The 27,581-nt window shown below is 45.4% G+C and overlaps 3 protein-coding genes across 8 annotated transcripts in view; 1 reads left to right on the top strand and 2 right to left on the bottom strand.

Annotated features, from left to right (window-relative positions):
- Positions 1-2,697: 2,697 nt before the first annotated feature.
- On the top strand, positions 2,698-10,856 carry RAB39B (RAB39B, member RAS oncogene family). Its single transcript, XM_084294390.1, has 2 exons — positions 2,698-3,472; positions 7,118-10,856. Exons 1-2 carry the CDS (start codon positions 3,258-3,260, stop codon positions 7,542-7,544), a joined length of 642 nt encoding a protein of 213 aa, XP_084150516.1. The 5' UTR covers positions 2,698-3,257; the 3' UTR covers positions 7,545-10,856.
- A 1,162-nt stretch (positions 10,857-12,018) lies between these two features.
- On the bottom strand, positions 12,019-18,110 carry VBP1 (VHL binding protein 1). The gene is made up of 6 exons (XM_084294395.1): positions 18,007-18,110; positions 17,273-17,397; positions 16,176-16,242; positions 15,625-15,723; positions 13,753-13,891; positions 12,019-13,228 (listed from the first exon to the last, which is right to left on the bottom strand). Exons 1-6 carry the CDS (start codon positions 18,082-18,084, stop codon positions 13,158-13,160), a joined length of 579 nt encoding a protein of 192 aa, XP_084150521.1. The 5' UTR covers positions 18,085-18,110; the 3' UTR covers positions 12,019-13,157.
- A 1,262-nt stretch (positions 18,111-19,372) lies between these two features.
- The window catches only part of LOC311213806 (phosphatidylinositol-binding clathrin assembly protein-like), a 30,161-nt gene continuing 21,952 nt past the window's right edge, over positions 19,373-27,581 (bottom strand). For 4 of the 6 annotated variants that reach the window (XM_084294050.1, XM_084294054.1, XM_084294053.1 and 1 more), the window contains 5 exons: positions 27,501-27,531; positions 26,880-27,000; positions 24,749-24,805; positions 24,296-24,403; positions 19,373-23,750 (listed from right to left, as the gene is read on the bottom strand). In XM_084294050.1, the coding sequence (XP_084150176.1) occupies positions 23,736-23,750; positions 24,296-24,403; positions 24,749-24,805; positions 26,880-27,000; positions 27,501-27,531 (332 nt within the window). In that variant the 3' untranslated portion in view covers positions 19,373-23,735. The remainder of the gene's footprint in view (positions 23,751-24,295; positions 24,404-24,748; positions 24,806-26,879; positions 27,001-27,500; positions 27,532-27,581) is intronic. The other 2 variants (XM_084294051.1, XM_084294052.1) reach the window with 2 other exon arrangements.

Genomic DNA, 27,581 nt, shown 5'->3' with positions numbered 1-27,581 from the left:
GCCAAAGCTTGCTCCTTGCACAAGCTGCTGGTGCTGGAGGCTGAGTCCTGCATGCACCTCTGGTTATTTCACAGCACTCAGCCTGCGTCTGCTCGACTGTTTCTGGTGTGATCCCACCTGCTGCTCTGCCACAGAAGTCGACCAGTGCAACAGGCCCCTCAGCCCAGCCAAAAGCTGAGGGACAGAGGCATCATCCTGTGGCTCTTGGTGATCAGCCCTGCCTGTGCTTTCCCCAGGCTACTCTTGTTGGATTTAGGGCTGTCACCTTGTCACAAAGTCCTAAATTATGCTCCCCATGCCTGCTGTCAGCATGGCTGTCAGTTCCTAAGCACCGTGTAGTGCCCTTGGCTTTACACTTGTCTGCACCACCCGGACTAACTGTGAGCATCCTATAAATAAGAAACATTAATTTGCTTACTACTTTCCCTCTGCCCCAGGTTTTACAGGGGCACACAGGAGCTAGCAGGTCAGGGGTACCATCATGTCCCTGTCAGTGGTACAATCTGTCTTGATGTCACATCTCCTGGGCATGCCTAATTTTCCAGGGCTGTTTGTTTGGAACTAGCTAATAAATTGCTGTTGTGAGCCAGCCCCGTTGTGACCTGTAACTCTCGTAAGTGCCTGGCCTGGCCTGTTTGGTGTCATGTGCTCCCGGGGCTCCCCTTGGGTGCAGTTTATCTCATTGGTGCTGAGCGGGGCTGGGAGATAAAAACCCCCGAGGGCCAGGGGACGTCTGCCTGTGCTTTTGGGTGCCTCGCTCGCACACTGCCCCGTGCAGGGTGGGCACAGGCTGGGGCTGTCCTGCACGGCTCCTGTGCAGGCAGCCCCACAGCGAGGGACAGCTGATTGATTGTGTGTTTTGTAGCCTTGGAAACTGAAAGGGCATTAAAATTGCATAGTGTGTGCGGTGCTGATGCACTCTCCTCCTCGTAGTGCTGCCACCGGCTTGGAGACAGCTTCGATCTCCAGCTGAAAACCAAGAGGTACAAAGGGCACCGGCAGGTTTTGGGGAGAGACTAAACTACAACCAAACAGCAAAATATTCAGAGGGAAGGATCTGTGGGTGGCAGTGCTGGAGTCCTGGGGCAGGGTCTGACTTTCAGCCCCACCACTGTGGGGCCAGACGTGCCCTCCCTGTGCTGCGGTTGTTTCAGGCAGCTTTCCCCCAGCACTAGTGGCACTCACTGTCCTGTCCCTGCCAATAAAACCGCTTTAGCATCAAATCTAGGTTACTCTCCCTTCCAGACACCAGATTTTCCATTTTCTAAAATAGTACCAGAACGAGGGCTCTCCCAGGATCCCGTTTGCTCCTACCTGCCCTGTTGCTGCCCATTAATCTCGTGGCTGCCTGCTCACGCAGCGGGTGTTCATCTATACACGTGTGGTAGAGGAGGTGAAAGTACCATCTGCGTCACGGCATCCTGGGGGTTTATTTGCTGGGAAAACGGGTCCCTGATGCTCTGGGAGTGCCAAGGTTTTTCCTGTAGATCCTACTGGGATCTAGATCTGCCGGGCACCATCCCACCCATCTGTGCCCTCCCTGGCTCCTCGCAGCCTGGGGAAACTCAGGGCCCTTCAGCTGCTCCCCGTCAGGGCTCATGCTGCAGCAGCACAGCTGAGCCCAGAGTCCTCCAGAACCCCCTGTCTGGATGGGTGTCCCCTCCTGGGGTCCCCTCCTGCCACCAGAAACTGCCAAAAAACAGCCGCCGGATCTGAAGAGAAACCACACTGAAACCTGTCAGAGAAACGGACCGGGGAGGCGGTGAGTGTGTGGGGAGGAGGAGCGAAAGGAAAAGGGTTCAGAGAAACCACAATTTGTTGTGGGCTTGAAGTAATGGGCATCCAACGCTCAGAAATCATACAGCTAAATGCAACAGATCCCCACAAAGCCGTGCTGGCAATGAGTCACTGGTTAATGTACTGGTAACTTGGATTTATAGGTTTAATATTTTTTTCTGTTGCTGTGCAGATTGCTTCATCAGTTTTCTTTCCTGTCCTGAGGTACTGTAAAATAGGATCTTTTGGGTTGGTTGTTTTTTAATAAATGTACCATATTTCAAGGAAAACGTTCCTTGCCATTTTTCCCCAAGCCTTGAAGTGGTCTCTCTGATGTCCTCGTCCAATTTGCAGGCTGGCTAACTACCTCATACCTATACAAATGCCCTTTTTTGAGGATTAAAGAAGTGTAACAGTCACTGCGAATGCGTTTATTTCAATAGTGGTCATGCAGGCAGGGCTCTTGAATGAAATAAACTTATTAAAAAACATGTTTCCTAAATAATAATAAAGTTTGATGCTTATTTAACTTAATACACACAACATACTCAAGATTTTTAATAATTACGTGTGAGCGTTTTCCCTTCCAGAGACCACAGCTCTGCTTTGGAGGCGCCCAAGAAGCTGGAGCTGGGCCGTACCCCCCGAGCACGGCACCGCTGCTGCTCGGGACGTGCCGAGCGCTGCCTGTGGCCGACATCTCGGGGTCTGAGGCACATTTGGGGCGTTAGAGCTGGGGGGTGCCTGGGGATGTGTGGAAACGCTGCGTGATGGCAGACAGCGCTGCGGCTGCTGCTGTCGGGTTCCTGAGCAGTGCACAGGCCTGAGCACGGCTGCACAGAGCGAGGCAAAACGGATGGAAGCCCTGTGGCGTTGTGGTATTGACGGTGCAGGTGTTGTCAGGGGTGAGGCTCTGCGTGCACCACGCATGTACACGCGATGCAGCTCCGTGCGCGCTGCGTTTCGTCAGCCCGTTACTCACACACCGCCCCCCTGCCGGCCGCTGAGGGCCCTACCGAGAGGCGGGGTGGGGGCAGAGGCGCCGCGCACCGCGCTCCGCTCCCTCAGGCGCTGGGGAGAGCTCGGCAGCGGCAGCCCCGGCCCTGCGCCCGTCCCCCCCCCCTCCATTCGGGGTCCGCCCGCACCCCGCTCCCCTCAGCCCGGGCTCCCCTCAGCGCTGCCCGCCCTCGGCCTCCCCTCACGGTCCCGCCCCGCTCCGCCCCGCCCGGCTCCCGCGGCGGCGGCGGCGGCGGCGGTGGTCGGGGCCCGGCGGCTCCTCCCGGCGCTGCGCTGCGGCGCGGCCGCCATTACAGCGCAGCCCGGCGGCAGCAGCGGGCAGGGCCGGGCCGGGCCGCGCCACGGGGCCCGCCTGAGCGGCGAGGCGGCGGCGGCCGCCCCCGGGCCGGGCATGGGCGGCTCGGAGGAGGCGGCGCGGCGGCGGCGGCGGCGGCGGTGCGGGCGCTGAGGCGGGCGGCGGCAGCATGGAGGCCATCTGGCTCTACCAGTTCCGCCTGATCGTCATCGGCGACTCCACCGTGGGCAAGTCCTGCCTCATCCGCCGCTTCACCGAGGGGCGCTTCGCCCAGATCTCCGACCCCACGGTGGGCGTGGATTTCTTCTCCAGGCTGGTGGAGATCGAGCCGGGCAAGCGGATCAAGCTGCAGATCTGGGACACGGCCGGCCAGGAGCGGTTCCGGTGAGCGGCGGGGCGGGCCGGGGCCGGCGGGCGAGACAAAGGAGCGGCCGCAGCCCTCGCCGTGGGTTGCCTCGCCTGGGCCCTCGGCGCTGCCGTGCCCCGGCTCGTTTGTGTGTGCGTGGCCGCGGGTGGGTGCCCTGGGGCAGGGGCAGTGCCGGGGGCCGCTCCTGCAGATTTGCCCCCGGACGAGCCCTGCTCGGGCTGTGCCGGCTCAGCAGGGCTGCGAGCCCGCCCTGGGCGGTGTTTATCGCGCATCTCTGACCCTCAGCAGCCCTTTTGGGGATGCTCCCTCCGGAAGCACTCCTCGTGCCCCCAGGCCCCGCGCAGCTTCGCTGCCTTCATTGAAGAAACGACCCCTGCCCTGCCCTGCCCTGCCCTGCCCTGCCCCCGCCCCGCAGCCTTTGCTCGCATCTGTGGTGCTGGCGCCTGGCCCGGGCTGTGCCGTGCTCGGGCCCTACGCAGGGACAGGTTTTTTTGTCTGGTCCCTCGGGCTCGGGGCTGGTGCTTTATGCTGCTGTGGCGCTCCGTTGCGTCAGATCCCAGCTTCAGGTCTTCAGAAAACACGGCCCTGTGCCGACCAGTGCTCGTGCCTGCGCTGCGAGGAGCAGAAGCCGTCAGATGGCTTCAGTTCACTTTCTCCAAAATGCCAGGAGGTTCGGGGCCCTGGAGGCTGCTTACCCTTCGTGCTGGTGCTTGACCCAGCCTGGCTGCAGGTCGTAAGCACGATGAGCAGGCGACCTTCAGCACAAGGGCAGGCTGCGCTGGGCAGCAGCATTCAGCAGAAAGAGCGTAAGGGGCAAGAGCAGTGACAGACACAAAACCAGGCACTCTGCCGCTTTGGAAGGCCCTCACCAAAGTGCAGACTTAAATTCCCGGTGTGAAAGGCCAGAGCGAAGTGAGCAAACCTAGCTGCCTTCCTGGTAGACTGTGAACTATGACAAAGTTGGGCGAAAAAAATCTGTTCTGTGTTTATCTCTTTCAAGTCATCATTAACCCTGTGAGAAATCGTGCCTCTTAAAGCTCCTGAGCTTCTTCTGCAGGCTGTTTTTCTTGTCACAAGGCAAAATACAGCTTTTGGGGGGATAAGCAGAAGCCTCTCAGACTTCTGGCCATAGGCAAAAAGCATGGTGGTGCACGTGCTCTCCGGAACCCTTAAAACTTTTTTGTCATAGTGCAGGAAAGCTCTTGAGAAGGAAATTCTTCAGAATAACCTCCCTTCTTGTTTGTCGAGAAAGAGAGCTCTTTTCACAGAGAAAAAAAGAGCGCTCTTTTCACAGAGCTCTCAATTTTTAGCATTTCTAGCCTGCTCTGCACTACCTTAAGGGCTGCCCCACAAGAAAGAAACCACTGTAGTTATCTTGAAGACATTATCTTGAAGACACCTTGTTGGCATTTGCTGGTCTGCATCTGTGCTATGTTTTTGCTCTTCCTGACCCCTGTTGCGAGTTGTCTCACTGTCAATAAGGCTTAAATTGTGGTTAAGCATGTGCCTCGCTGTTTGGCCGGATCAGCCCCAACACCTTGCTCTTTGGGGCAGCGCTGAGGCTGTTCTGGAGCTGTCGAAGGGCAGGGTCCGTTTCTTCCTGGATCCAGCAGGTTTTGCCCACCTCGGGTTGCTCAAACACTCCACTTTCTTGTCTGAAACGTGATGTTGTGTAATGCTAACAAAAGGAGAAGCATGTGCAGCCCTCACCCGCTGGGAATGTGTACCACCACCTACAGAAGAGCTGCTTCCCTCCAGCTGGCAGCTCTCCCTTGGCTGAGAGGGAAAGACTCGAACAGACAGCAGAGGACCCCAGGTACAGGAGCCCCACCACGAGTACACAGCAGAGCAGAGGAGGCTTCCCACACAGAGGCAATACTTTTCTGTTAAAAATTGGTTAAAATATGTGCGAGTAGCCCCACTGCTCGGCTGCGGTGCGAGCGTGGTGGGGTGAGGGATGGCAGGAGCTGGGTAAGGGTCTGGGAGGGAGCTGCGCAGTGACGGGCAGTGTGAAGGCAGCGTAGCTCGCCTCCTGCAGCTCAGTAAGGGAAAGCCTGTGGAAAAGGCTTTAAGAAAAGGCACTGAGACCTTCACCTAGTTTTACCTCAACGCAGCGTTCAGCTTAGATCCCGTCATGTCTTTCAGGAGTACCTGAGGCATCGGTGATGCTGGCAGGAACAGCCAGGGCTGATGCACTGAACGCAAGGGAGAAGCAGAAATGCCTGTGACAGTGGTGGGGGGCGGGATTCAGAGCACCAGTATCTGCTTGCAGCTGGCTGGATAGCAAAAGGCAGATCTAATCCCCGCGGTTCCAAATGTGCAGAGCTGCTGTTGGCCCTGGGCCAGATAACGGAGAGGAAGAAGTTGTCCAAGCGCAGCCAACTCTCATTTTTTTTCCCCATTTCTGGCTTTCTTCAATTTTGGCTGTGGATTTTCATTCATTGCATGTCTGTTGATAAAGCAAACCTTGAAAAAGCCAACCAGTCCTTTTTGGGGCAGTTTCACTAGCTATGCACATTGTGGGACAGAACAACCTTTAACAAGAGTCTTGAATGATTGAAGAAGACTTGTCCCAAGGTAAAACTGCAGCAGTGCTTACACTTTCCCAGCAAGAAAAGTTCATGTCCCAGTGCAAATTCCTCCAGGGACTGAAATCGATCAGTGCTTCTGGATTTAGAACTAATCCATGACTTTGCAGAAACACCAGGTTTACAGCATCTTGCTTTTCCCACGTGTAGCAGTTGTTGAACTGCATTCTCTGTAGCCCTGTTAGCTGCTGGCACGGTGCTTCTGGCTGCATTGAAGAATCGTGGAAGATGCTCTCCAGCTCTCAGCCTGGGGTTCGGGGGGCTTCTGTTACTGTTCAACATTTTCAGGATTTGGGAAGAACAAGACCAACACTAATGCAGATTCCCCTTGGAAGCTGTTGTATCAGGTTGCTGTTACGTGGGGGACCAACCTGGCTGCTCCTGTTGGCGTTAGCTGGAGCCGTGCGTCCCGGCAGCTTGACAAGGGGCAGGAGGCACTGGGTGGATGTCTGTGTGCGTGTGCCGAGGCCCTGGGTGGATGCGGGGTGTGCAGCTCCATGGGGTGCCTTCAGACTCTGTGGCTTCCCTCCTTGCCTTTTATATTCCTATCCGTGGGTGTTTGGTCCAGATAAACCCTTTGAGTTGTTACAGTGCTGCTGAACCGATGGGTCAGCCAAACCGATCCAGGGATGGAGATCAGCTGGGGGGGGAGGGGGCTCATTCGACTAATAGCAAAGAGCAGATGGAAAGCCTCGATAGACAGGAGAGGCCAAAAATGCTGTACGGGGATGTTCTGAACAGAGCAGTAATTTATCAGTGGAGCGGTTGCCCAAGGATGATGTTTTTAAGCCAAAACTGGTTAGCGTTTTGAATGACAAGATCTCCAAAGCACAAGCCGAAGCAGTAAGACATGACCTGAATGGCATTCTCTGTCCTCTAGCCTGCAGGGCAGACAAGGTGGCAGTAATGCTGCTTTCTAAAGCACAGACAAACGTTCAGAAGTGCCACGTTTAGGTTAAGAAAACAAAAATAACCAGAGAAATGAGCAAAAAAAAAAACACACACAAAACTTGCTGTGCCTTTTCTCCCAGCCAGCTGTGACTTACGTGTTTCTTGTGGCTCATGCTTTTCCAGGTCCATCACCAGAGCCTACTACAGGAACTCGGTTGGTGGACTCCTCCTCTTTGACATTACAAACCGCAGGTCCTTCCAGAACGTCCACGAGTGGCTAGAAGAGACCAAGGTGCACGTCCAGCCCTACCAGATCGTCTTTGTTTTGGTAGGTCACAAGTGTGACCTTGACACGCAGCGGCAGGTCACCCGGCACGAGGCTGAGAAACTGGCTGCTGCTTATGGTATGAAGTACATTGAGACCTCCGCTCGGGATGCCATTAACGTGGAGAAGGCCTTCACTGATCTGACTCGAGATATATACGAGCTTGTTAAAAGGGGGGAAATTTCGATCCAGGAGGGATGGGAAGGGGTAAAGAGCGGGTTTGTCCCAAATGTAGTGCACTCTTCAGAAGAAGTGGTGAAATCAGATAGGCGGTGCTTGTGCTGAGCTCTTCTAGCGAGAAAAGTGGTGATGAACTCTACTAACCAAATGTACTTTACTAAGTGAACTCGGTGTGACAGAAGGGAGAGCGACACTCCCGTTGTGAACAGCCTCCCACCTTGTTTTGGACGCGAGGACAGCCCCAGGAGAGCGATGTTCTGTTCCATCTAACCTTCCAGAACCAGGGGTTACAAACCAGACGGCGAGTGAGCGAGGGTGCATGCAGATGTTGTAAGGAGACAGGCAGCAGAAATGAGGGGCAGCAGCAGGACACAGAGAGTACGTAAGCAGCTCTGAATGGGCTGGCACATGCCAGGGTACTGTACACGGCCTGTTTTAAGTAACTCTATAGCTCTGTGCTGGGTATTGAAGCCACAGTACAGCTAGTGTAGGAGTCTGACAAACTGGCAGACAGAGAGAAAGAAAGAAAGAGGACAGCTTAGTTTGTCTCAGCTGCTTATTACCAGAAAGGTGTAAAGGCAGCATGGGTACCATTTCCTCATAAGGCCAACACCACAAGAGAAGTTTACTGACATGGTATGCACACTTTTTTTTTTTTACTTTTTTTTTTTTCCTCTCCTTACGTTCTTGAACGTAGTTAAATAGTAAAGACTATTCTGTGGAATTTCAAGAGGAAAATAGTTATTTTATTGGTAATGAAAATTCAAAGGACCTCTCCAATAGTGCTTTTCTTGCTGTGCTGAACTGGGATTGCAAGTGGCAATGCCTGCTCCAGTAGTAAATTATTCAGTGCATTTTAAAAATATTTATTGCCTAGGTATGTACCCTGAACGTACCCCGAGTTCAGGGCTTTCCAGTAGAGTTACGTGGTCAGGAGCATAAAGAGAGACCCACGTGCTCAGATGCTGGGTTTTAAGGCTGGAATGTGGTGTCCAGGTGGGGCACGCCAACATTTCTGTCTTGCCAACAGCACTGTGCTGATATTTTGGGTGTCTTGCCAGCCAAGGCCAATAGGAGGAATGGAAAGGAGGGGGGGAAACAAACAAACTTGAAAAGCTTAACTCAGGTGTATCAGACATCCTCAAAGGTGAGATTTGCTTTTATAGAAGTTAAATAGCATGGAATGCAACAGCTTCCATCACTACTTTCTGCTGTTAAAGTGTCATTTTCTTTCTCGGCATCTGTGGACGAAGAGAACTAGAACGGGGAAGGAGGAGCACAGAACAGAAGTGTGCGAGCAGGTGAAAAGGAAAGCCACACGACAAGCTCAAGAGTAAAATCTGTTTTCCTCCATGTTTTAATTTGACAAAAGAGGATCCATCTCAGGTTGGTCATGGTGGGTGGTAGCTGTTGTTACAAAAGCTCTGTGTAGGTGGCTGTTTTCTGGGAATGCTGTTCCCCACTTGAGCTTTGCTTCCTCTAAGTTTTAACCAGCTTTTGAACTGCAGCAGGGTAACTGGGCCCCTGTAGCAAAGTTCAATCTATTAAAAACAAACAAAATGATAGTGACTTTTTTACTTCAGTGTGCAAGCTTTATACACCAGACTACTAATGGGTGGGAGGGATTAGGTGAAACCACAGGAAGCATCTAGTGTTCAATTTTAGGCCTCTAAGTAGAAAAGAAAATAATTGTCACAGATTTTTAAGCTACCCCCATCAATGAAAGTGTGGGTCTTGATTGCTATTGAGTTCAGATTATGTCTCCCTTGAACCTGTTCTAGTTTGCAGCACTTGGGTTGGTCTGTATGAATAATAATTTTAAAAAGGTTTCTGCATTTAAGCTGAAAAACCAACCAACCAACCACCCTGAAAATTAATTTATTTTTTTTTAAATGTTCTCATAGAATTCCAGTTCCTGGGCCCTGCTGGGAGGGCACCAGTTGCAAATGAGACTGAGGGAGGGGTGGCGATGGTCTAGCACCTTTCAGAAAGTTTGTCACTGCTGAGGCCCCCTGCTTAGTCTTGAATAGGCTACGAGTACATTGAAAACCTCATACTAAGGCCCACTGAATTCCAGGCAGGTTCAGTGCTGGTCAAGTTGAGTGCCCTGAAGATAGAAAAAAAAAAATCTCTTTACAAAATCTCTTTCTAGGTAAGCAAAGCTGGAGAAGATTGATGCAGAGCACCACAGGAGCGTGGTTACCATGGGCTCTCTACCTTCAGCTTCTGCTGACGCCAGTGGAGAGCGCAAGGTTTGCTCAAACCGGGACTGTTAGTCCTGTTTTCACAAAGGCAAGGACAAACAAGTACAAAAGGGTTGTTTTTTTAAATCTCTTCTTTCAAGGTCTGGCTATTCACAAGGTACGTCCTGGGTTGCCTACCTGAGGGTAGCAGCTGTCCTGAAGGGCAGAGCTCTACATTAAAGGCAGTTAAAACTTGGATCAAGCAGAGTTTTAGCAATAGTAAAATCCCGTAAGCCTCTGTGCAGGAACCTGGCCAGCAGGGAAAAGATCACTTTTCTCAAGGCGACCAATATTTTATTTAATGGGTTTGGACATTCCCCTTCTCCCTCTCTGGGCCTTTCTGCTCCCAGAGAGAAATTCCAGAAAACCTAAGTGAGAACCTTCAGGTCTTCAGAGTAAACATTCAATTAAAAAATACAAGTATCATAATTCTGACAAGGAACGGTACAGAAGGAAACGTATGCAGTCTTAACTACTTAGAGGTAATAAATGGTTATATTAAATGATAGAGAAATCATTAATATACATCTTTTTCTAATTCCTTGCATTTTCTAGACAGCTTATTAAAATATAGATGTAGATTCATCTGTACAAAATTTGGAATGTTTTTTCTAAGATGAACTTACAGGCTATGCTCAGAATTCTTTTCTAACAACTGGTTTTAATGCTTTGACTTCTAGTACAAGAGGGATTTAGAGAAACCAGAAGGTCATACCCTTCACAGGATAAAGGTCAGGAGCTCTTTTACTCTAGGACAAAAATTTCAAAAAAAAGGAAAAAAAAAAAAAAAAAAAGCTAACTTTGTGGTCTCTACCACATGTTAAAAACAATCTGCATGTTAGGTTGAAATTGCTCTGAACCTCCAGAATAAAAGCATACTATACACTTTCCTCGCTTTCTGTTATGCACTGTAACGAAATGTGAAAATAATGCTGTATTTAGCTGTCTGTATGTGACTGGAAATATGCTTGTATTTAGCAAAATGGTTACTGTGATAATGTGAATTCTAAACTTGTGAAAAAACTCGGGTGTTTTTTTTTTTTTCCTCCTTTCCCCCTTCCCATTCTTACCAGTACCTGTTCTATCTAGTACCTGTCCCACTTCTCTACAACAACCCTAACTGAAAATCTGGTATTTGACTGGCTCAACAATAAACACGATCTTTGCAATGCTATCTGCTATACATTATTGATCAGATCTTCAAAACCAGCCAGCTGCAGTGCTGAGAGAACCAATGCAACTCTAGAAACACTGGCCATTCTGAAACCAACAACACCCTGTTCCCTACAGCAGTACCCAAAAAAGCCGTAGTGTCTCCTGGAGGCGTCTCTCAGCAGGCAGGACATAGCAGCTAAGTAGCAGCCTAAGTAAAACCCTTGTTTGTACTCCAACAAAAACGTAACAGCAAAGGACAAGGCAGCACTGGACAGATCAGCTGTATGGAAGCCAGAGTTGTTTGTGAAATTTTTAACTTGGTATCAAGCAAACAAAACACCTACACCCCAACCAGAGTTTTGAGCCATCTCACCTCTTCCTCCCGCAGCCAGATACATTTTGACCCTGCTGAGCAACTCCAGCTCTGATGCTGCCCACCTCCCCCACACCAGTACCAGCATTAGGTCATTGGGAGCTGCACACAGGCGGGTTTTTTTAGCTAGTGCATAAATGCTTAACTCATCATTTCATTGTGCACAACAAAGAAGAGCAATTGCTGCCATAGGACCAGCGAGGGAAGCAGCAGTGGGGGAGGAGGGGAAGTGCTTCAGCCTGTTGGGATCTCATTAGTCCAAATGGAAGAGAAAACTGCAAAAGAAATGAGGACGTGTTTGCAGCTGCCTCTCCTGTCATTGCTGATGCTCTTAAAAAGAAAGGGAGAGAAGAAGCCCACAGTGTGAGCAGCCCCAGCTTCAGCCTAACATAGCAAAGGGCAGAGACCCCTGCTAGTCAGATAACACTCAAGATTTCAACTCAACTCTTCTAGTCAAAGACACCAGAACAAAGAGCATCTCCCTGAAAAAACAGATGTGCATGAGCCAAGCCCAGGTACACACATGTACTTGTGAGCAGCAGTGAGGACTTACCTCTTTTATTCCCATCCCTGCAGCTCTGACTCTTCCACAGCCACGGTGCTGTCAGATCAATTGCTTCTGTTCACAACTCAGATGTGCTGACTCACAGCCCCCATTTCACTCCAGTATTCAGCAGCTACATTTCCTGCTGCTGCTTCAACCAAATTTTTCACTCCCCTGCCCGCAATTAAGAGAGGAAACATTACAAAAGATTGTGCATCAAATTCGTGACTTTCTCCCACAAAGAAAGATGCGCAAAAACCAGTGTTTGCCACAATTGCTTAGTTTTACTATTTTAATATCATGAAATAAAAGTACAAAAACTTTACAGGTATATTGTTTCTTACATGAAGTTTGAACAGTTAACATTTGCATTTATTTTGCAGCGAAACCTGTATTCCTAGTCACAGAATGTGAATATTAGCCACTGACATCACCAACGAGCATTTCATTTTAGAGATACTGCAGAGGTAAAAGGCAACAATCTCGCAAGGCTTCATAAGAACCAAAAAAACATCCCAACTCTTTTAACACCAGAAGTCAGACTGCAGTCAACCACCCTTCTCTAATACAGGTTTCACCACCGAGGAGGCTGAGAGTGTTAAGACATTTCAACTGGACATCTTGTCTAAGGGATCGCAAATGGGGATTCTCGTGCTTACAGGCTGCCAGCATTTTTGTGTCCTGGTTCAAGACACTTGCAAAAAGTAAGCAGCGTGTGCATGTGTATGAAAAAGAACAGGGCGAGAGCACCTGCAGCCTTGACATAGCTTGTGCTCTTTGCTCCATTTACCATTTTTCTCTGAAGACAAGTCGCAAACGGTTGTATGTAAAGTGCTGAGAGTTAACAGGCAGTTAACTAACAAATAATTATTAAAACCAAGTTTATCCAAAGTGTATATTCAGGAATGCTTGTAGGTTGATGCTGCCAAAAAAGTACCTGACAGAAATAAAATCCAAGACGTGACAGTATTTTCCCTGCTTCCTAGAACAATATAGCTGCATGTCTTCCCAGCCCATGCTGACTTTATCAGCTGCACACAGAGATGAAAAAGTAAACCCTTGCGTTACCTTAACCTGCTAAAATGTCAGAGTCGGTTCCATACACGCACCTCACCTTTTCAGACAAACTTCCAGGTAGAAATTTAGTTGGAACAGACTGGTCTGATCAAAATACTACGTCCTTTGCTGGACCGCGTGGTGTCTTTTCGAATAATTGGTAATTTCATGAAGCATGCATGAAACCAAATTTTGAGTTTACAAATAAATAAAATGGTGCTCATAGTTTTTATATACTTTACCATTTACTGAAATGCTTAAAGTAACTCAGTCCCTTAAGAATGAACTTTGGGGGTGTTTAAATAAAAAATATTTGCAAATTGAAACCACATTTAAAATTGGCAAAACTATGCTTTGTTTTTGGAAGGATCTTCCTTGTTTCTTCTCTTTACGTCCCAATTATAAACTCTAGCCATATCTGAGGGTGTGGAATTAAGGAAACTGCACATGCATTCAGATGAAAGAGAAGAGAAAAAGGAAAAAGCAGGTTATACAGCTGGCTAGACTGCATACGCAGAGCAGTCTACACAAACCTCTCAGTGAAAGAACTGAGTTGGTGCACAGCTGTAACACATGGGAATACCAGTAACTGCAGGAAGGAAGGAAGGAAGGAAGGACAGACGGACGGGTCACTTTGCTTTGCAGTGGCGGCTGCCTGGCCATCAGCGCTGACCCACCATTGCAGCCCACTCCCAGCCCAGGCTTGCAACCATCACAGCAGGTTTCGCAGGGACCCAACTACAAAGTCGAGCTTTGTACACCCAGCCACCAGCCCTCAGCAGGGCTGAAAACAGTGTCCTTGTTCACTGCTAAAACAAAGTTCTTGGAGTGCTACAGGATTTTAATGGCGGCCAGTCCCAGATAAAAGCACGTCTGGAAACGAGTAACTACCTGTCTGGTACCTTTCATGTACACCTCCACCCCTGCAAATTAGAAGGATACTGACTTCTGTAGTGGTGAACTGATCCCTAAGAAAATCCAGGTCTTCCTCTAGAGAATCAAGGTTTCTTGTGGCTGTTGACAAATTCTTCTCTAACAGAGCCTGAGCTTCATCGATATCGTATTCAAGCATCACATTGGCCTAGAGAAAAAAAAAAAAAAAAAAAAAGATTTGTATAAGCTTTTACTCTTGCGTGGTAAGGAGTAAGCCATAGCACAGATATTTCATACTGTTGTGAATATTTCACACCATCGTTTGTAACTAATCACATTAACAGAGCCTGTCCTGATAGACCACAACAGGACTGAGGACCAGCAATGCCAGAAGCCACTTGAGGCTTCCATCACTTCAGCAAACCAGTGACAAACCCCCTGGGGAACTGAACTTTTCTTCCTATTGCTAAGCAACAGGGGAATCCTCTCTCTGTGGACTGCAGTCAACTTTTAGGTATCAGTATCTCATCCCCACCATGTTTGAAAAGCAAGAGACTCCTCAGGTTTCTTAGCCGCATCTTTCAAGGGTCACACAACTCTACCAACAATTTTCGCTGCATTCAAGATTAGCCTTAGGATCTATGTGCAACATGGAAAAACATATGGTTGTTAGCAACAATTATTACAGGTAAAGATGTAAAATGCATTAAAGTCCAATATAACATGGTGATTTTTAATATACAAATCTTCATTTCAGTAAGGAACTACCATGTAGAGTGGGAAAAAAAGCGGTACCAAGTAAAGATGCACCTGTAAAGCTTTGTCCCATTTAAGAACTCTACATTAAACAGAGCCACGTACTATTAACTAGATGCGAGTCCAGGAAATACCATGGATGCAGGTATGATAGAGGCCATTCTTTTTTAAATAACTGGAAGACATAATTTCTGCAGTAATAGTAAAATGCATAGCCCAACACACAGACTGTAAGCAACGTGGAGGATAAAAGGCAGAAAGCCCAAGAACACCTAAAGATGATGAATAAATCATTTGTGGTATTTCATGAGAGCTTTTCTGTATGAACCAGCATGAACTTTCTTTGATATTCTCTATCAAAATAAACCTGGAGCACTGTGAAAGTCTCTGTGACTTTTGAAGGCAGCCTCTTGAAAGCAACGGGGTATCAGACAGAAATCTTCTCTTTTTGTGATAGAAAAGGAGGTTGGGAATAACTGCCAAATCAGCCAGGACGCTGTACGTGTCAACAACGCTTCTGTCCTAACCAGGCTGTTTGGTTTGGCAGCCAACACTTGGGAACACCAGGCATTTAGAAGTCTCAGAATAAACATTAGCAGGTTATTGCTACAGATAAGGAAGCCTCTGCTACGGAACATCCCAGCCTGATTGTTTCAGTGCTTAGAAATCCGTGTTTCGAGCTCTGATCCCACCAGTCTTTAGCACAGACCCCACTCTCAGTGCTGGCAGGTATCTGTGAGGAACAAAATCCCATCTTTCCCCCAGAACCTGCATGAAGAGGGAAAGCAGCACGCTAAATACAAATAACGTAAAGACAAGAAGCTAGTTAACAAACTTAGTTGTTTTGTCTGGCACATTGCAATCCTAGGCAATTACTGGGGTAATGTGAACCACAACGTGATAAGGAAAATAGTCACAAATACGATTTTGGGGAAAAAACAGTTCAGCAAGACTACAAATCTCTGTGGTCTTGATATGTTCAGCCATCAAAACAGAAACACAAGCTCCACTAACGTGCTGAAATTGTCTTCCTAGGCTTGCTTCACTGACAAGACGCAGCACTACCACGTACACACCAGCACAGTTATGCCCCCATCTCCTAGAAGGACAGATGAGACAGTAACAAATGCTGACTCTTGTAAGACTACGTTATTTAAACAGTTTCAGGAGTTCTATTTTACTTACCCCCAACCACAAACAAACTTTATCTGTAGGAGGAACTGAAGCTTTGCAGTAGAGATTATCTGCCAATAAAAATCTGGTTTCCATTGGATTTGTGGATTCCTTGGAACAAATGACAACTTAAAATTACTATTTTCACTAGAAACGTATGTCAGAGACAAAACGTACAGTAAGGAGTGCACTTTTCTGCTTTTTTGCCATTGGTACAGTATTAACTTTGGTGGAACTAAACATTACTTCAACATTCAAGACAAGAGTTCCAAGACTAAAGCATTTTTAAAAATATTTAAAAGCAACGTAGACATCTCTGTAAGGACTGGAGAGAAAGTCAAAGCATAGCTGCAATCTATGCACTATGAGAAGTGAAGTTTGCATTCCAAACATTACTTGTTTTGAACTAGCTTTCAAAAAGTACTACATACCTTTAAAAACAATTCTGTTATTTATAAAGGCATATTAAGTGTGCTCTCCAAAACATTTCTTGCAATGTGTTCTGTTAGGGTGGAAAGGTAGTTAGCTTTTCTCATACTCGTTAGATATTCAAAATAGTTTACCTTTTTCTTCTGCATGTGTTTTAAAATTTCTAATGTCTGTTTAATTTCAGGAATCTGACTTTTTAGCCTGTGAATTAACAACAGTCATAATTTATTATTTGACAGAGACACAAAGTTTCCTAAACAAGTGATCAGCTTTACTATACAATCCAACCTCCATTTTAACACTTCAATCTCTGAACAGCTTTCCAGGCCTATAAATGCAGATTTTAAAGATTATGGCAGGTAAAGACATCTCATCTACTGCTTCACCTGCCTCTCAGCATACTGAGGCTCACCAGCATTCTGAAGTGAGCAACACACGGGAATTTCAAAGTGTAACAAACACAGAGCATCACAGACCTATTTGCTGAACTGCTGTGTTTCTGCATATTTCTGACCTCCACAGAGGAGAGGGAAACCTCAGCAGAAACACAGACAAAACCCACTGCAGGTAAAACAAAACAAGCGTGTTTCTGCTGAGGTCTACAAGCCACAAGGTTTAGGGCCACAAGACTTGGCACTGTTAAACTGAAAGCTCCCTCCAGAGCTGAGGGGTCTGCCGCCTCCTCAGGGATCTCCCCAGCCCTCCTGTCCTCCCACACCGGCCAGGCCCCAACTGCAGCGAGCACCAAATCAGGCTGCCGGCTGTGAATTACCAGGGGAACACCACCAGGGAAGAAACTTAACTCAAATGAAGTTTGCCTCAATGCTTTGATTCTGGGTTTAAAAATTTGCTTCTTACCTAGCTTCAGATCAAGATTGAAGCTACTGCAGAGGTAAGAGGTTACTGACCCAAAAGAGGCTTGATGCAGTAGATGCTGACAAAATGTATTCTTATCTGAATTAGGCTGAAGAAATTACAACAGTAAAGCAAGCCTTTTTAGCCTTAGAGGCTAAGGCCCAATTCAACAATACTTTTTGTTTGGTTGGTTGGTTGGTTTTGCATATAATTCTCATGAATAAGAAAAAGGAAGCTGTTATTTTTCCCAAGGTACTGCCAACATTAGTTCTAAAAACTATTTTTTACTTATTGGGGTACTTAAATAAACTAGGCTATATCAAAAAAAATAGAACCGCACTAAACATTTCCCAGTTCTGCAAAAATTATGACTTACCTCCTTTTCTTTTGAGCAAGATTAAGTTCCAAAAATTTATACTTCTGATACTGCTCATCCAACTTCTTAAGAACTACGTCTGCCGTCTCGTTTCCAGGCTGCTTCATAAAAGAATCTACGTCTTCCTTTAAGGGGAGAGAAAAACCCTCAGCGTCAGAAGGGCTTTGCAGAAATCCCAGATAGAGCTCTGCTGTCATCTTACTCGCAGCTAAGTCTAGATTTTTTTCTAGGTAAACAAACTTCTTTTTTCCTGGAGTAAAGTACAAAACCATTTTGATTTCTTTCGCACCTCTACACAGCCCCCACCCTTCTCCTGCCGAGAGCCTCCTGCCGGGGTTTGCAGCGGGGGGCTCGGTGCTGCCGGCGTTACCCGAGGAGAAGCCCCCAGCTCCCCCCAGCTCCCCCCCAGCTCCCGGCTGAGTTCGCCTGCCCACAGCGCGGGGACAGCCCCTGCCCGGCGCTGTGCAGTTTAACACTGACGAAGCAAAAGCACCAGAAGCGCCGCGGCCCGACCAAGCGGGCAGGGCGCAAAGAGGCCGAGGGCAGCGAAGCGCCCCCCGCAGCCCGGCAGCGCCTCAGGGCCCAGCCCTGCCCCAGCAGCCGGGCCCCCCCGGCCAGCCCGGCCCCGGCGCGGGGCTCCCCCCGAAGCGCCACCCCCCCCCCCGCCCGCCCGCCCGCCCGTCGCCCCCTCGGTCGGCGACTCGGCCCCTGTCGCGACAGCCCCGCGGCCTCACCACGAAGACGGCCTCGGGGATGCCGAGGGGCCCGCGCCGCGCGCCCCCCGCCGCCGCCTCGCCGCCGGCCGCCGCCATCTTGGAACCGCCGCTGCGCGCGCGCCGCCGCGGGAGGGGACGGGAGGGGAGGGGGAGCGACGTCATCACGGCCGCGCCGGGGGGAGGGGAGGGGGCGGGGCGGGCGCGGGGACACGCGGCGCTCATTGGCGGGACCGCGGCGGGGGGCGGGGCCACGCGCGCCATTCATAAATCGGGGCCGCCCGGGGGGGGCGGAGCTGCGGGCGTCAGACACAACCGCGAGGATCCAGGCGCGCAGCGAGGCCCCCTGCGGGGTTACGCGCTGAAGTTTCTGCCGCCCCCTGCCATGTACCATCGCTGCGGCAGGTGAAAGGGGCAGGCAGCGCTGGGAAGGAGACTGCAGCTTCCACAACCCCAGCTCGGCCCCGTGCCCGGGAACGCAGCCCGCTGGCCCCGTCCCCTAACAGCTGAGTGCTGGGGCCGAGCCCTTCGGCAGCAAGGGGAAGCCCTGGGCTGGCAGTGACACAGCAAGGAGGAGCTGCTGCGCAGAGCACATCGCTACAGCTACAGAAATCACAAACGCAGACCTGGGCTTCAAGGCCTCTGGTTTAGAAGCAGAAACCTCTGCAGAAGATGTGCAAATGAGCCCTGTCTCTTCCAGGCCCCCAGTGCTCGCTGAAATGCTGACTGGCTAGGCAGTAAGGCTAATTTGGGCAAGCTCAAACAAAACTAAAACACCTCTCAGAAAAAAAACACAAAACAAAACAAAACAAACAAACAAAACCAGCACATCCACCCACAACTCTCCATACAGAAAGGCTTAAAAATCAACAGAAGGCTCACAGGCAACTGCACACAAGCAGCACTGCACCATTAAGAGTTGCCATGCTCTTTTTTATCTTGAGACTGTTCACAGCGCTCATGCATGATTTGAGGGTAACACGCAAATCTAAGGAAACACCACTTACTGCTCTCTGCAGTAGTGACCAAGGGTACGCAATCATGAGACTACCAAATACTTAACTCTGCACTGACCAAAGCCGATTTGACACATGGATGTGGATGACAGGTTCCCTCCTGGGTTCAGCATTTGATACAAGCAGCCCCGTGTCTTCCCCTGCACTCCCCCCTCCCCCCAAATCACGTCCCATTACCCTGCACGAAGTCGGTCACAGCTTGTCAAAGGAAAACTGGTGTGAATTTGCAAACTGCTGTAGTTAAGATTTGAGTGAGACACATCACATTAAAGCTAAGTGCAGAAAGTTAACAGGATAATTGTCTGCCATTGGTTCTACAGAAAGCCTAAAATCCGAGCCCACAAACACTTCAAAGAACAGTCTCATACATACAGGCTTTGCATGTGCCAAAGTTTATTTTTCAAAACATTTCAAATGATTGGATATGAGCAACAATCTTAAAAAAACAATGGTTTGTGTATTAACAAAGTGTGAAGTTCCACGATTAAAATACCAACACAGCCAGACAGCTGGTCTTGTGCTTAGGCTTCTTTTTACAAAATGAATATTAATCAATAGAACATAAACCCTCATTTTTTTCCCTTCCAGTTTGTGGATAGTATTTTTCCCACACATTGTTTATTCTGATAAAATGAAGGAACTGATGGGCAGGAACAGCCAATACAAGAATACATCTGAAAAAAAAAAAAAGCCTGAAAAGCCTAAATTAAAGTAGCTTTTTAAAATAAATATCCAATAAAGGCACAAACCTGTTATGGGGAAAAACATAACATAGAAAACAACACCTATTAAATAAATAATGTAAGGGGTGAGGGTGGGGAATCTATTCCAGCACCTACTTTGTCATTGCTCCAAGATGAAATTCCAGCCAAACATTTGGTACAGGATTAAATTCAATCACAAAGATACAAGTTGGAGATATACTGAAAGATTTGATGTTATACTTCTTGTAACTGCACAAGTTACTACAATCTCTTTAAACAAACCATCTGCATAAAGTAGTGATGCAGTAAATACCAATGACAAATCAAATACATCTTCAGAGTAATACCAAGTTTTTCTATATTCCTAGCTACCAGTAAATGTATAAATGATAACATGTACAGCTTCCATTGCTCAAAAATATAATCTTTAAAATGGAAATAAATGACTGATACAGTGCCTTTAGATGTTGTCCTTACAATACAAACTACCCAAAACAGAAGTTTTCCTTTTTATATACAAATTAAGCACCGATCCACAGTGCTTACTATTCTAATTGTATCCCCACCCTCCCTGCCACAGAAAAAAAAAGCACAGATGTAGATACACCCTGTATTCAATCTTGTAGTCTGAAGTTTTTTTTTTATTTTTATTTTTTTAATTAAAAAAGTTCATTTGTCATTTTTACCTACAAGTATTCCACCACTATGTGCACAGAACTGAGATTTCTCTAGTACGTAATTTGTCCAAAATTAAAAAAGTTGAATTCAGTAACTTCTTGGAGGCAAAGTCAAACTATATCTAAAGAACATTATAAAACCCCAGTTATTTAAAAAGAGGTACACTTTTCAAGCCCAGTAGGCCTAACACAATCACCCTTTCCAAACACCCCCCAAAGTTATCTATCTTACTGTATACCCCACAAAGACAGCCTTCCTGCAGCAGCACCAAGTCCCAACAGGCAGGCTCGCATGACCCACTAAAGCACAATAATGCAAAGCACACAGCATACTTCAAAAGTCTTCCTCCTTGTTCAGACAAACACGGAGTGACAGCTGAGTTAACTGCTTTCTGAAGCATTCAGAACAGGATTCTGATCAAAGGAGTTGGAAGAAAACAAAAAGGAAAGTCACATTTATATACATCTCTCTTCAGAGTTCTCGCATCACAACCACTAGTCGCACTCTTGCAGGCCATTACAGTTACCCTCAAGAGCAACTTTTGTCTTCAAAGTGTTTTTGGAGAACAAGTTCTGAGCCAAAAAAGCCTTGACAGCACCCTAAGTCTTTGTTTTTACTTCTAATGTACAAACTATGTTGTTACTTACAACACAGTGAAAAGAAGAGGTTGATAAGAAAGCAGCACAGTGCACTTTTGTGCAGAGAAGTGTGTAAAGCAACCTATTCTTCCTAAGAATAAATCCAAAGTAACTGTTTTATTGTACCAATAATTCTGAACAAGACTGAAAAGGTAGCTTAGCAGAGTCTTTAGGATGTACTTTATGGCTGTTTCCCCTTTTCCAATACTAAACAAACTGCTAGCAGACAGCTTTGCTACAAGAAAGCACACTGAGAACCATTAAAAAAATCCAGAGCAAACCAGAAGTTAAGGTAGTGCAAACTATAGCCAGTAATAAATCAATTTCTGAGTGAAGTCCTTTCCAGAGATTCAGAGTGCTCTACAATAAAATTTCTGACAAATATATAAATAAATACCTGGCAAACAGTGTATATTTTATTAAAGTAACTGAACGTTACTTATACAACTCAATATGAGAGATCTAGCAGGCTGCAGTGCTAGAAACTGCCTGGCTGTAGCACTCTGCCATTAATGCCCAGATATTTATTACTAGAACTACTGCTTTAATTGGAATTCACGACTTTCCAGTGCTGAATACATCAATGGAATTAACAATTTCTTAAATAAACGGCCTCCTCAACACAATGACCCATTCTAAATGGCATCTGTTCCCTCAGCATGTAGAGGGTAACTACAGGCACTGAAGAACATGGGCTTAAAATTATACAATTGTTCAACCCAAGGAAGGCGGATTAAAGCTTGAAGCCCTTTTGTAATTCCAACTTGAACATTGTATCATGCTATACCAGTCCAAATTCTTTTAAATCAATACGCATCCAGAGTCTGTTGTGAACTCCTGCAATGTCACATTTCCCAGGAAGTTGGTGGCTACAAATTTCAAGTTTATTTTTATCATTTTTAATTTTTACACTGTTTCACTTGACAAAAATACTTCTGTAGCATTAAGAAACATTACTTTTGCACTCTATCTAAACGCTTTATCTGTCCGAAGAGAATGCTTGTTCCCACTACGTAGAAAACGTTGCATTTCATACATTCTCTAAAAGACAGTTTGACAAGATGTTCAGGACTATCTGCATTTATAGTCAGAGGGAGATGTCTGCAGTTACATAGCCTACTATCTACAGATAAAAGACGTGCTACTCTGGAGGTTCACTTATGGTAAAAATAGAATACTATTCATTTTTTGAAAACCCAGCTTTAATATTTACTATTCACAGAATTTACCTTACAGGAGAGATTTTCACTGTATTCTGCCACAGAACTCTGGAAGAAAGGTTGCTCCTCATTCTGTTTAATCTTTATTATTAGCCACTTTTTTCATTTATACTATCACTTTTCACTGGACATTGAAAACTACAAGATTTGGTGTTCTCATAGCCCACCTAAACTTTGGGGAAAGACTACTAAAACTCAGGATATGCCAGAAGTGTGTACATCTGACCCATCAACAACAGCGTACTTCAGAAATTAGTTCATTTACAAGATTTTCCTCTTAGAAGCCCACGTTTCTTAATATAGCATTTTTATCTTGAAAATAATACAGAAGAAAAAGATTACTGCAGCATTAAAGAAAAAGGTATTTAAAAGTTTACATATATTTACACGTTTAAAAATACTTTTATATGATTTGCAAATAGGTTTTTGTTTCAAAAAAGCAGCACAAGCAATTCTCTAGAGTGGGACAGTTTCAGTGGAGTTGCCAGTTCTGAAGTGTCAGCATTATGGCAAGGTCTGCCTTTTTTTTTTTTTTTTTTTTTTTTGGAGCTAACAGACTTCTTTTTAAAGTTGTTGTTTTGTTTTTAATAAATTGGATCTCTTACCTCATTAGCAGTTGGCAAACAGGTCTTTGAATTGCTCCCCTTTGCTGCTATTGGGAGCACCTAGGTTCATTGTAACAAAACCTGGTCTTCCTTGAGCTACAGAAGATGCCATCTGCAGAGAAGACGCTCAGTGGAAGTGCACCTACTGTCACCTGTTGGAGGCTACACGTGCTATTCTGTAACACGCTTGGTTCCCCTACCCCACAACAGCCCACACCAGAGCCTGGCCCTTTCAACTAGCAATGTAACACTGACAACCCAATGGAGCAATTTATTAATTTACTCTCTTTATATATATTTAATATGTATATATCTTGTTGATTCACAGCATTTAAAACTCACATTATAAAGTTTTCAAATTACTTTAAACTATTCTAATTGGAAAGAGCTGTCTGATTTTGCACAACATTGGCCTTATAACGCAAGCATTACTCTATCAGAGTATTTATTAGAGCATATCAAAGTTTTATTGCTCAACCTCATTTGAGTTGTGTCTTGGTTACAACAGCCACAGAATTCATGGAGAAAATAAATAGATTTGACATTCTCAGTTAGCTTCCTAATGCAATCCACTGATGAACATGGTTGCAGAGCAATCGTGTAAACCTATTCTCAGCTCTGAAGATAAGAATCCAGCTTGTGCCTTCCAAGTCAACCTCAATGAATACAGTTTTCTGCTGAGCAATCTAGAAATCAGTGAACAAACAATTTCACACAGCAGTGACTGTTATAAACAAGAATCTCTAAAGCACTGCAATTCAAAATAATATTACATTATACAGGGGAGAAATGGTTGCCCTGTTCAGGAATACATCATGAAAAGAATGAAATTCAGTCTTTATTTTTTACCAGGATTTGGTTGTTCTCACATCTTGCGGCTTTGGCAGCTCTACATGAACTGTATCTGTGAAACAGGGATTACATGTTAATGCCACTTCCTTAGCACATTGTTTCATTATGAATCTATTTGTATGCTTTGTTACTTGCAAGCTGGGTTTTGGCACCTCAAAAAGTCCCAAAGAACATTAAAACCAACATATTTGGATGACAATTTCTTCAGCTTCAGTGATCCCTTCTCCATTCCTTTTTTTTCCCACCACCACCCATCCTTCAGAAAGCTTTCATCGTTGTTCTAACCGTTATGACTAAAGGAAGTATCTAGCTAATACCATAGGAATTCTACGTGCCTTCATCATTCTCATTTTCTTAATTCTGACACAGTGAAAAGCTAGCCACTAAATTTCAGATTTTCAGTTTCTTCCTTACTTCCTGCACTTGCATGCCCTTACTATCTGAATTTGCTTCCTCACCAGGAAAAGCTGTTGCCCCTGACTGAGAACCTCCCACTTTCAGATGCAGAAATATATTAGTAGCCCTTCACGAGGTATTTAGTTGCTTTTGCTAAGATTAAAGTTTCAGTGTGATCTTTCATTAAAAAGAACAGTTCACCTGAGTTCCAGAGACAGGTGCAAAAGGGTTCGTTGGCCTTAGACCAGGCTGCGTATATATCATTGACTGGGGTGCCATCAAAGGAGCAGCTCCAATCTGAGGAGGTACCTGAGAGAAAAACAAAACAAAAACATACAACAAACAATCCACAAAACAGGTCTATAAAACTCAAATTCTAGAAGCTCTCTTATTGCGTTGTAAGTATAACAGAAAATAAGCAGGTAAATGCAAACATACATAGCACAGATTTTTTTTTTTTTTTTAAAATCTTTCTGTATGAAGTTTAAACTAATTTCTTCCAACACACAGTGAAAAATCCACCTGATCTCACACGCTGTTGATGTTACAAAACAGAACACAAGTTGCAGGACAATTCAAACAATAATGCCTCCCATGAGCAGGCAGGAGTAGACAACTAGGTTTTCAAGAAGGTCAGACTGTCACAATTCTTACCATTCCATATACAGGCACTTGAGGTGTGGTCACTGGGTAGGTGATAGGAGCAGGTACCTTCGATCAAGAAAATCATTATATATTTTAGATAAGCTTGTGCATACTAGTAATATACACAAAACATTTTTCAAATAGTTAATATAACCAACATTTACAAGAAATGGACTTACATATCCAGGATAATGTACTCCATTCTGGCACAGCAAAAGGAGTAAGGACAGAAAATTACTTAAGGAGATATTCAAACTGGAAATTCTAATCGAGGGATGGATTCAAGTCTCATAATGTGACTGACTAACTATGCTCACCTCACTAAAATCATTAGAGAGGAGGAGGGAGGGAAGTGCAAGGACAGTAACGTGAGTGATAGTGACTGTTAAATTGGATAGGCTCTCAGCTTAGGAGGCTATCACTTAAAAGACTTACAGCAAAAATAGAACTTTTACTAAATTTAGCCAGATCTGAGTATATTGCAGCCAGACACTACTCACATACTAATTTCAGATGTCTGCAACATATCAGAATATGGAAAAAAAAAAAAAAAAGAGTAGTGAACATCTTAAGCTGATAATATATATTTTTAATCAGGTTATGTTCGTAGACAGTGTTACATGCATTTCATAGTGCCATGTTATTAACTAGCACTGATCATATCAGAAATGAAGTGCTAGTTAAAGGACTTCACTATGAAAGGTTATACAGACCGTACATGAACTTGAGGGTCATTACTCTGAATGCCGCAGACCAAACTAGCATACTTGGACCTTTCCAATGTCTGGGCACTGATTTTTAAAGGCGTTGATAGCTGAGCTAGTTCTTTGCATCCTACATTGCTGGAATTCCAAGCAAATGTGTGAACAAGTACCTGGCACAGAGCATTCAAATGCCTAAGACCAAACAGCATTAGGCATGAAAATAAGAACTAAAAATTACACAACCCAAACCCAGTGTTCCATATTTACTAAGGTGTCATTTATCTTTTAGAAATGAAAATGTATCAGCACTCTAACCTAACGTTCTGGAGCATCAATAGAGAACAAAAAGTCTTTGGTCTCAGAAGTCTCGCATGTAAGCACTATACAACTGACATTCTTTCACTTGAACTGTCGGGTTTCATTCGAGTTCAATAATGGATTTCAGTCTATTCAACTGTGAGTTTTGAGTGAGCAGACTCTCATAAGCTGAGGAAAAAAGGCACTACAGACAAATCTAATCTCATGGGGAAAAACAAATCAGCAGTCTAAAACTCATAGTAAATGTGTCAGTTACATATAACACATGGCAGTAGTACATATAGTCACATATAACAGTTACATATAACGTATAGCAGTTGTTCATATAGTTACATATAACAGTCATATATACAACTGTCGTATGTTATACGTAACTGAGATGAACAATCTACTTCCCTCCAACACAGCTATAATATTTCAGAAGTACTCATACAAATACAAACTACATTTGTGTGGAAGACACCAGGAAAGTGTCTTAAAAGCATAGGAAAATTCATCTGCCTAAAAACAGCCCTCCAAGAAGTTAAAGTCCTTCACTGAAATTACTCTATAAGCTTCCACTCAGTGTTTTGTATTGCATTAGAAATGAGACGAAGTTGCTGTTAAGCATATTTGGAAATCCAAAGTGCTGCTTGAACTAATAACAGAGGTGCCTTGCCAGGATGCAATACTGTTTCATATAATATAACTGAAACAGTATTGCAAAAAACAGAATGAGCATTGTTTTTTTCCCCCCTTATAATAGGTTCTTAGCAATCTTGCATGCACATGGGAAATGTCTAAGACAAACACACCTCTTATTTTGTTTGTCTTGGGGTCATTCTGGTACAGCAAAAACTCAAGCAATTCTACAGGTCTCAAGTAAGGAGCTTCCCTCTCAAGTGTGTTTTTTTTTTTTTATCTGTTTTTTTTTTTTTTTAAAAACAGACAATATTGACAATGCAAGGAAATAAAATACACTAAAATCTCTGCCTTGCTCAGTTTGAGAAGTGATCCCACAAACATTCCCCCCACGCAAGTCTTGTCCTAAACAGCCTTTGCTATTCTTTTTTAATTAAATCATACAGGGAAGAGACATTTGATAGAATAAAGTGCAATTTCAGCAGTACAGAAATTACCATATGTGGCATAGTGGGTAGGGGAGTAGGGTTCCACGTGGTTGATGTGCTTGTTTTTGCTTGCCAGTTTGTTCCACCAGTAAGTTTTTTCTCAGTAGGCTGGGTCCACTGCATATCTGATCTAAAAGGAAACTGTGGTATTAATTTTCACGCAAAGACAAAAGATACAGTAACAACAACATAATGAACACATGCCTTAAAGCATGTGGGCATCTGAAAGCTATGGGCAGTAGAACCACTCAGGGTTTCAGTAACTACTTGTAATGTTAAACAGAATCCCCAGACTTTATACTATACTCATTGCAGCAGAGATATGCTATCTAATGATAGAGATTACTATCATTACTGGAATGTACAGCGCAATGCTCACTAGAGTTTTATATAATTGCAAGATCTTCTATGGTGCCTCAAAAGACTTAAATATAGAGCAATTACAAGACTAAATTTTTTATATAAAGGCTGACTGTTACGGTGACTGACCACAGACTCACTGTTTCAATGCTGGTCTTGGTAGCAGATTACTTTGCAGAGTGGAGACTGTTGCCATGTCAGTGCTGGTAAACTGCGCTACTGACTAGCAGCAGTCATGTCAGAATGTTATAAATATACATATGCACTTACTTTTTGGATGGAGTTCCTCCAAAGCCCAGATCTGTGAGGGTGGGAAAAACAGATATATAAACCCCATGTTTTTTTGTTTGT

The sequence above is a fragment of the Netta rufina genome (genome assembly GCF_964035555.1).
Source record: "Netta rufina genome assembly, chromosome: 12".
Classification (NCBI taxonomy): domain Eukaryota; kingdom Metazoa; phylum Chordata; class Aves; order Anseriformes; family Anatidae; genus Netta; species Netta rufina.
This window is presented reverse-complemented; position numbering and strand designations above follow the sequence as displayed.

Bases quoted from the DNA above. Each gene is read 5' to 3' on its own strand.
- RAB39B (XM_084294390.1), top strand. From the start codon at position 3,258: ATGGAGGCCATCTGGCTCTACCAGTTCCGCCTGATCGTCATCGGCGAC. The intron at 3,473-7,117 runs GTGAGCGGCGGG...ATGCTTTTCCAG, and splicing joins GCCGGCCAGGAGCGGTTCCG to GTCCATCACCAGAGCCTACT.
- VBP1 (XM_084294395.1), bottom strand. From the start codon at position 18,084: ATGGCGGCGGCCGGCGGCGAGGCGGCGGCGGGGGGCGCGCGGCGCGGG. The intron at 17,398-18,006 runs GTGAGGCCGCGG...CTCCCCTTAAAG, and splicing joins TCCCCGAGGCCGTCTTCGTG to GAAGACGTAGATTCTTTTAT. The intron at 15,724-16,175 runs GTAAACTATTTT...ATTTGTTCCAAG, and splicing joins AACACATGCAGAAGAAAAAG to GAATCCACAAATCCAATGGA.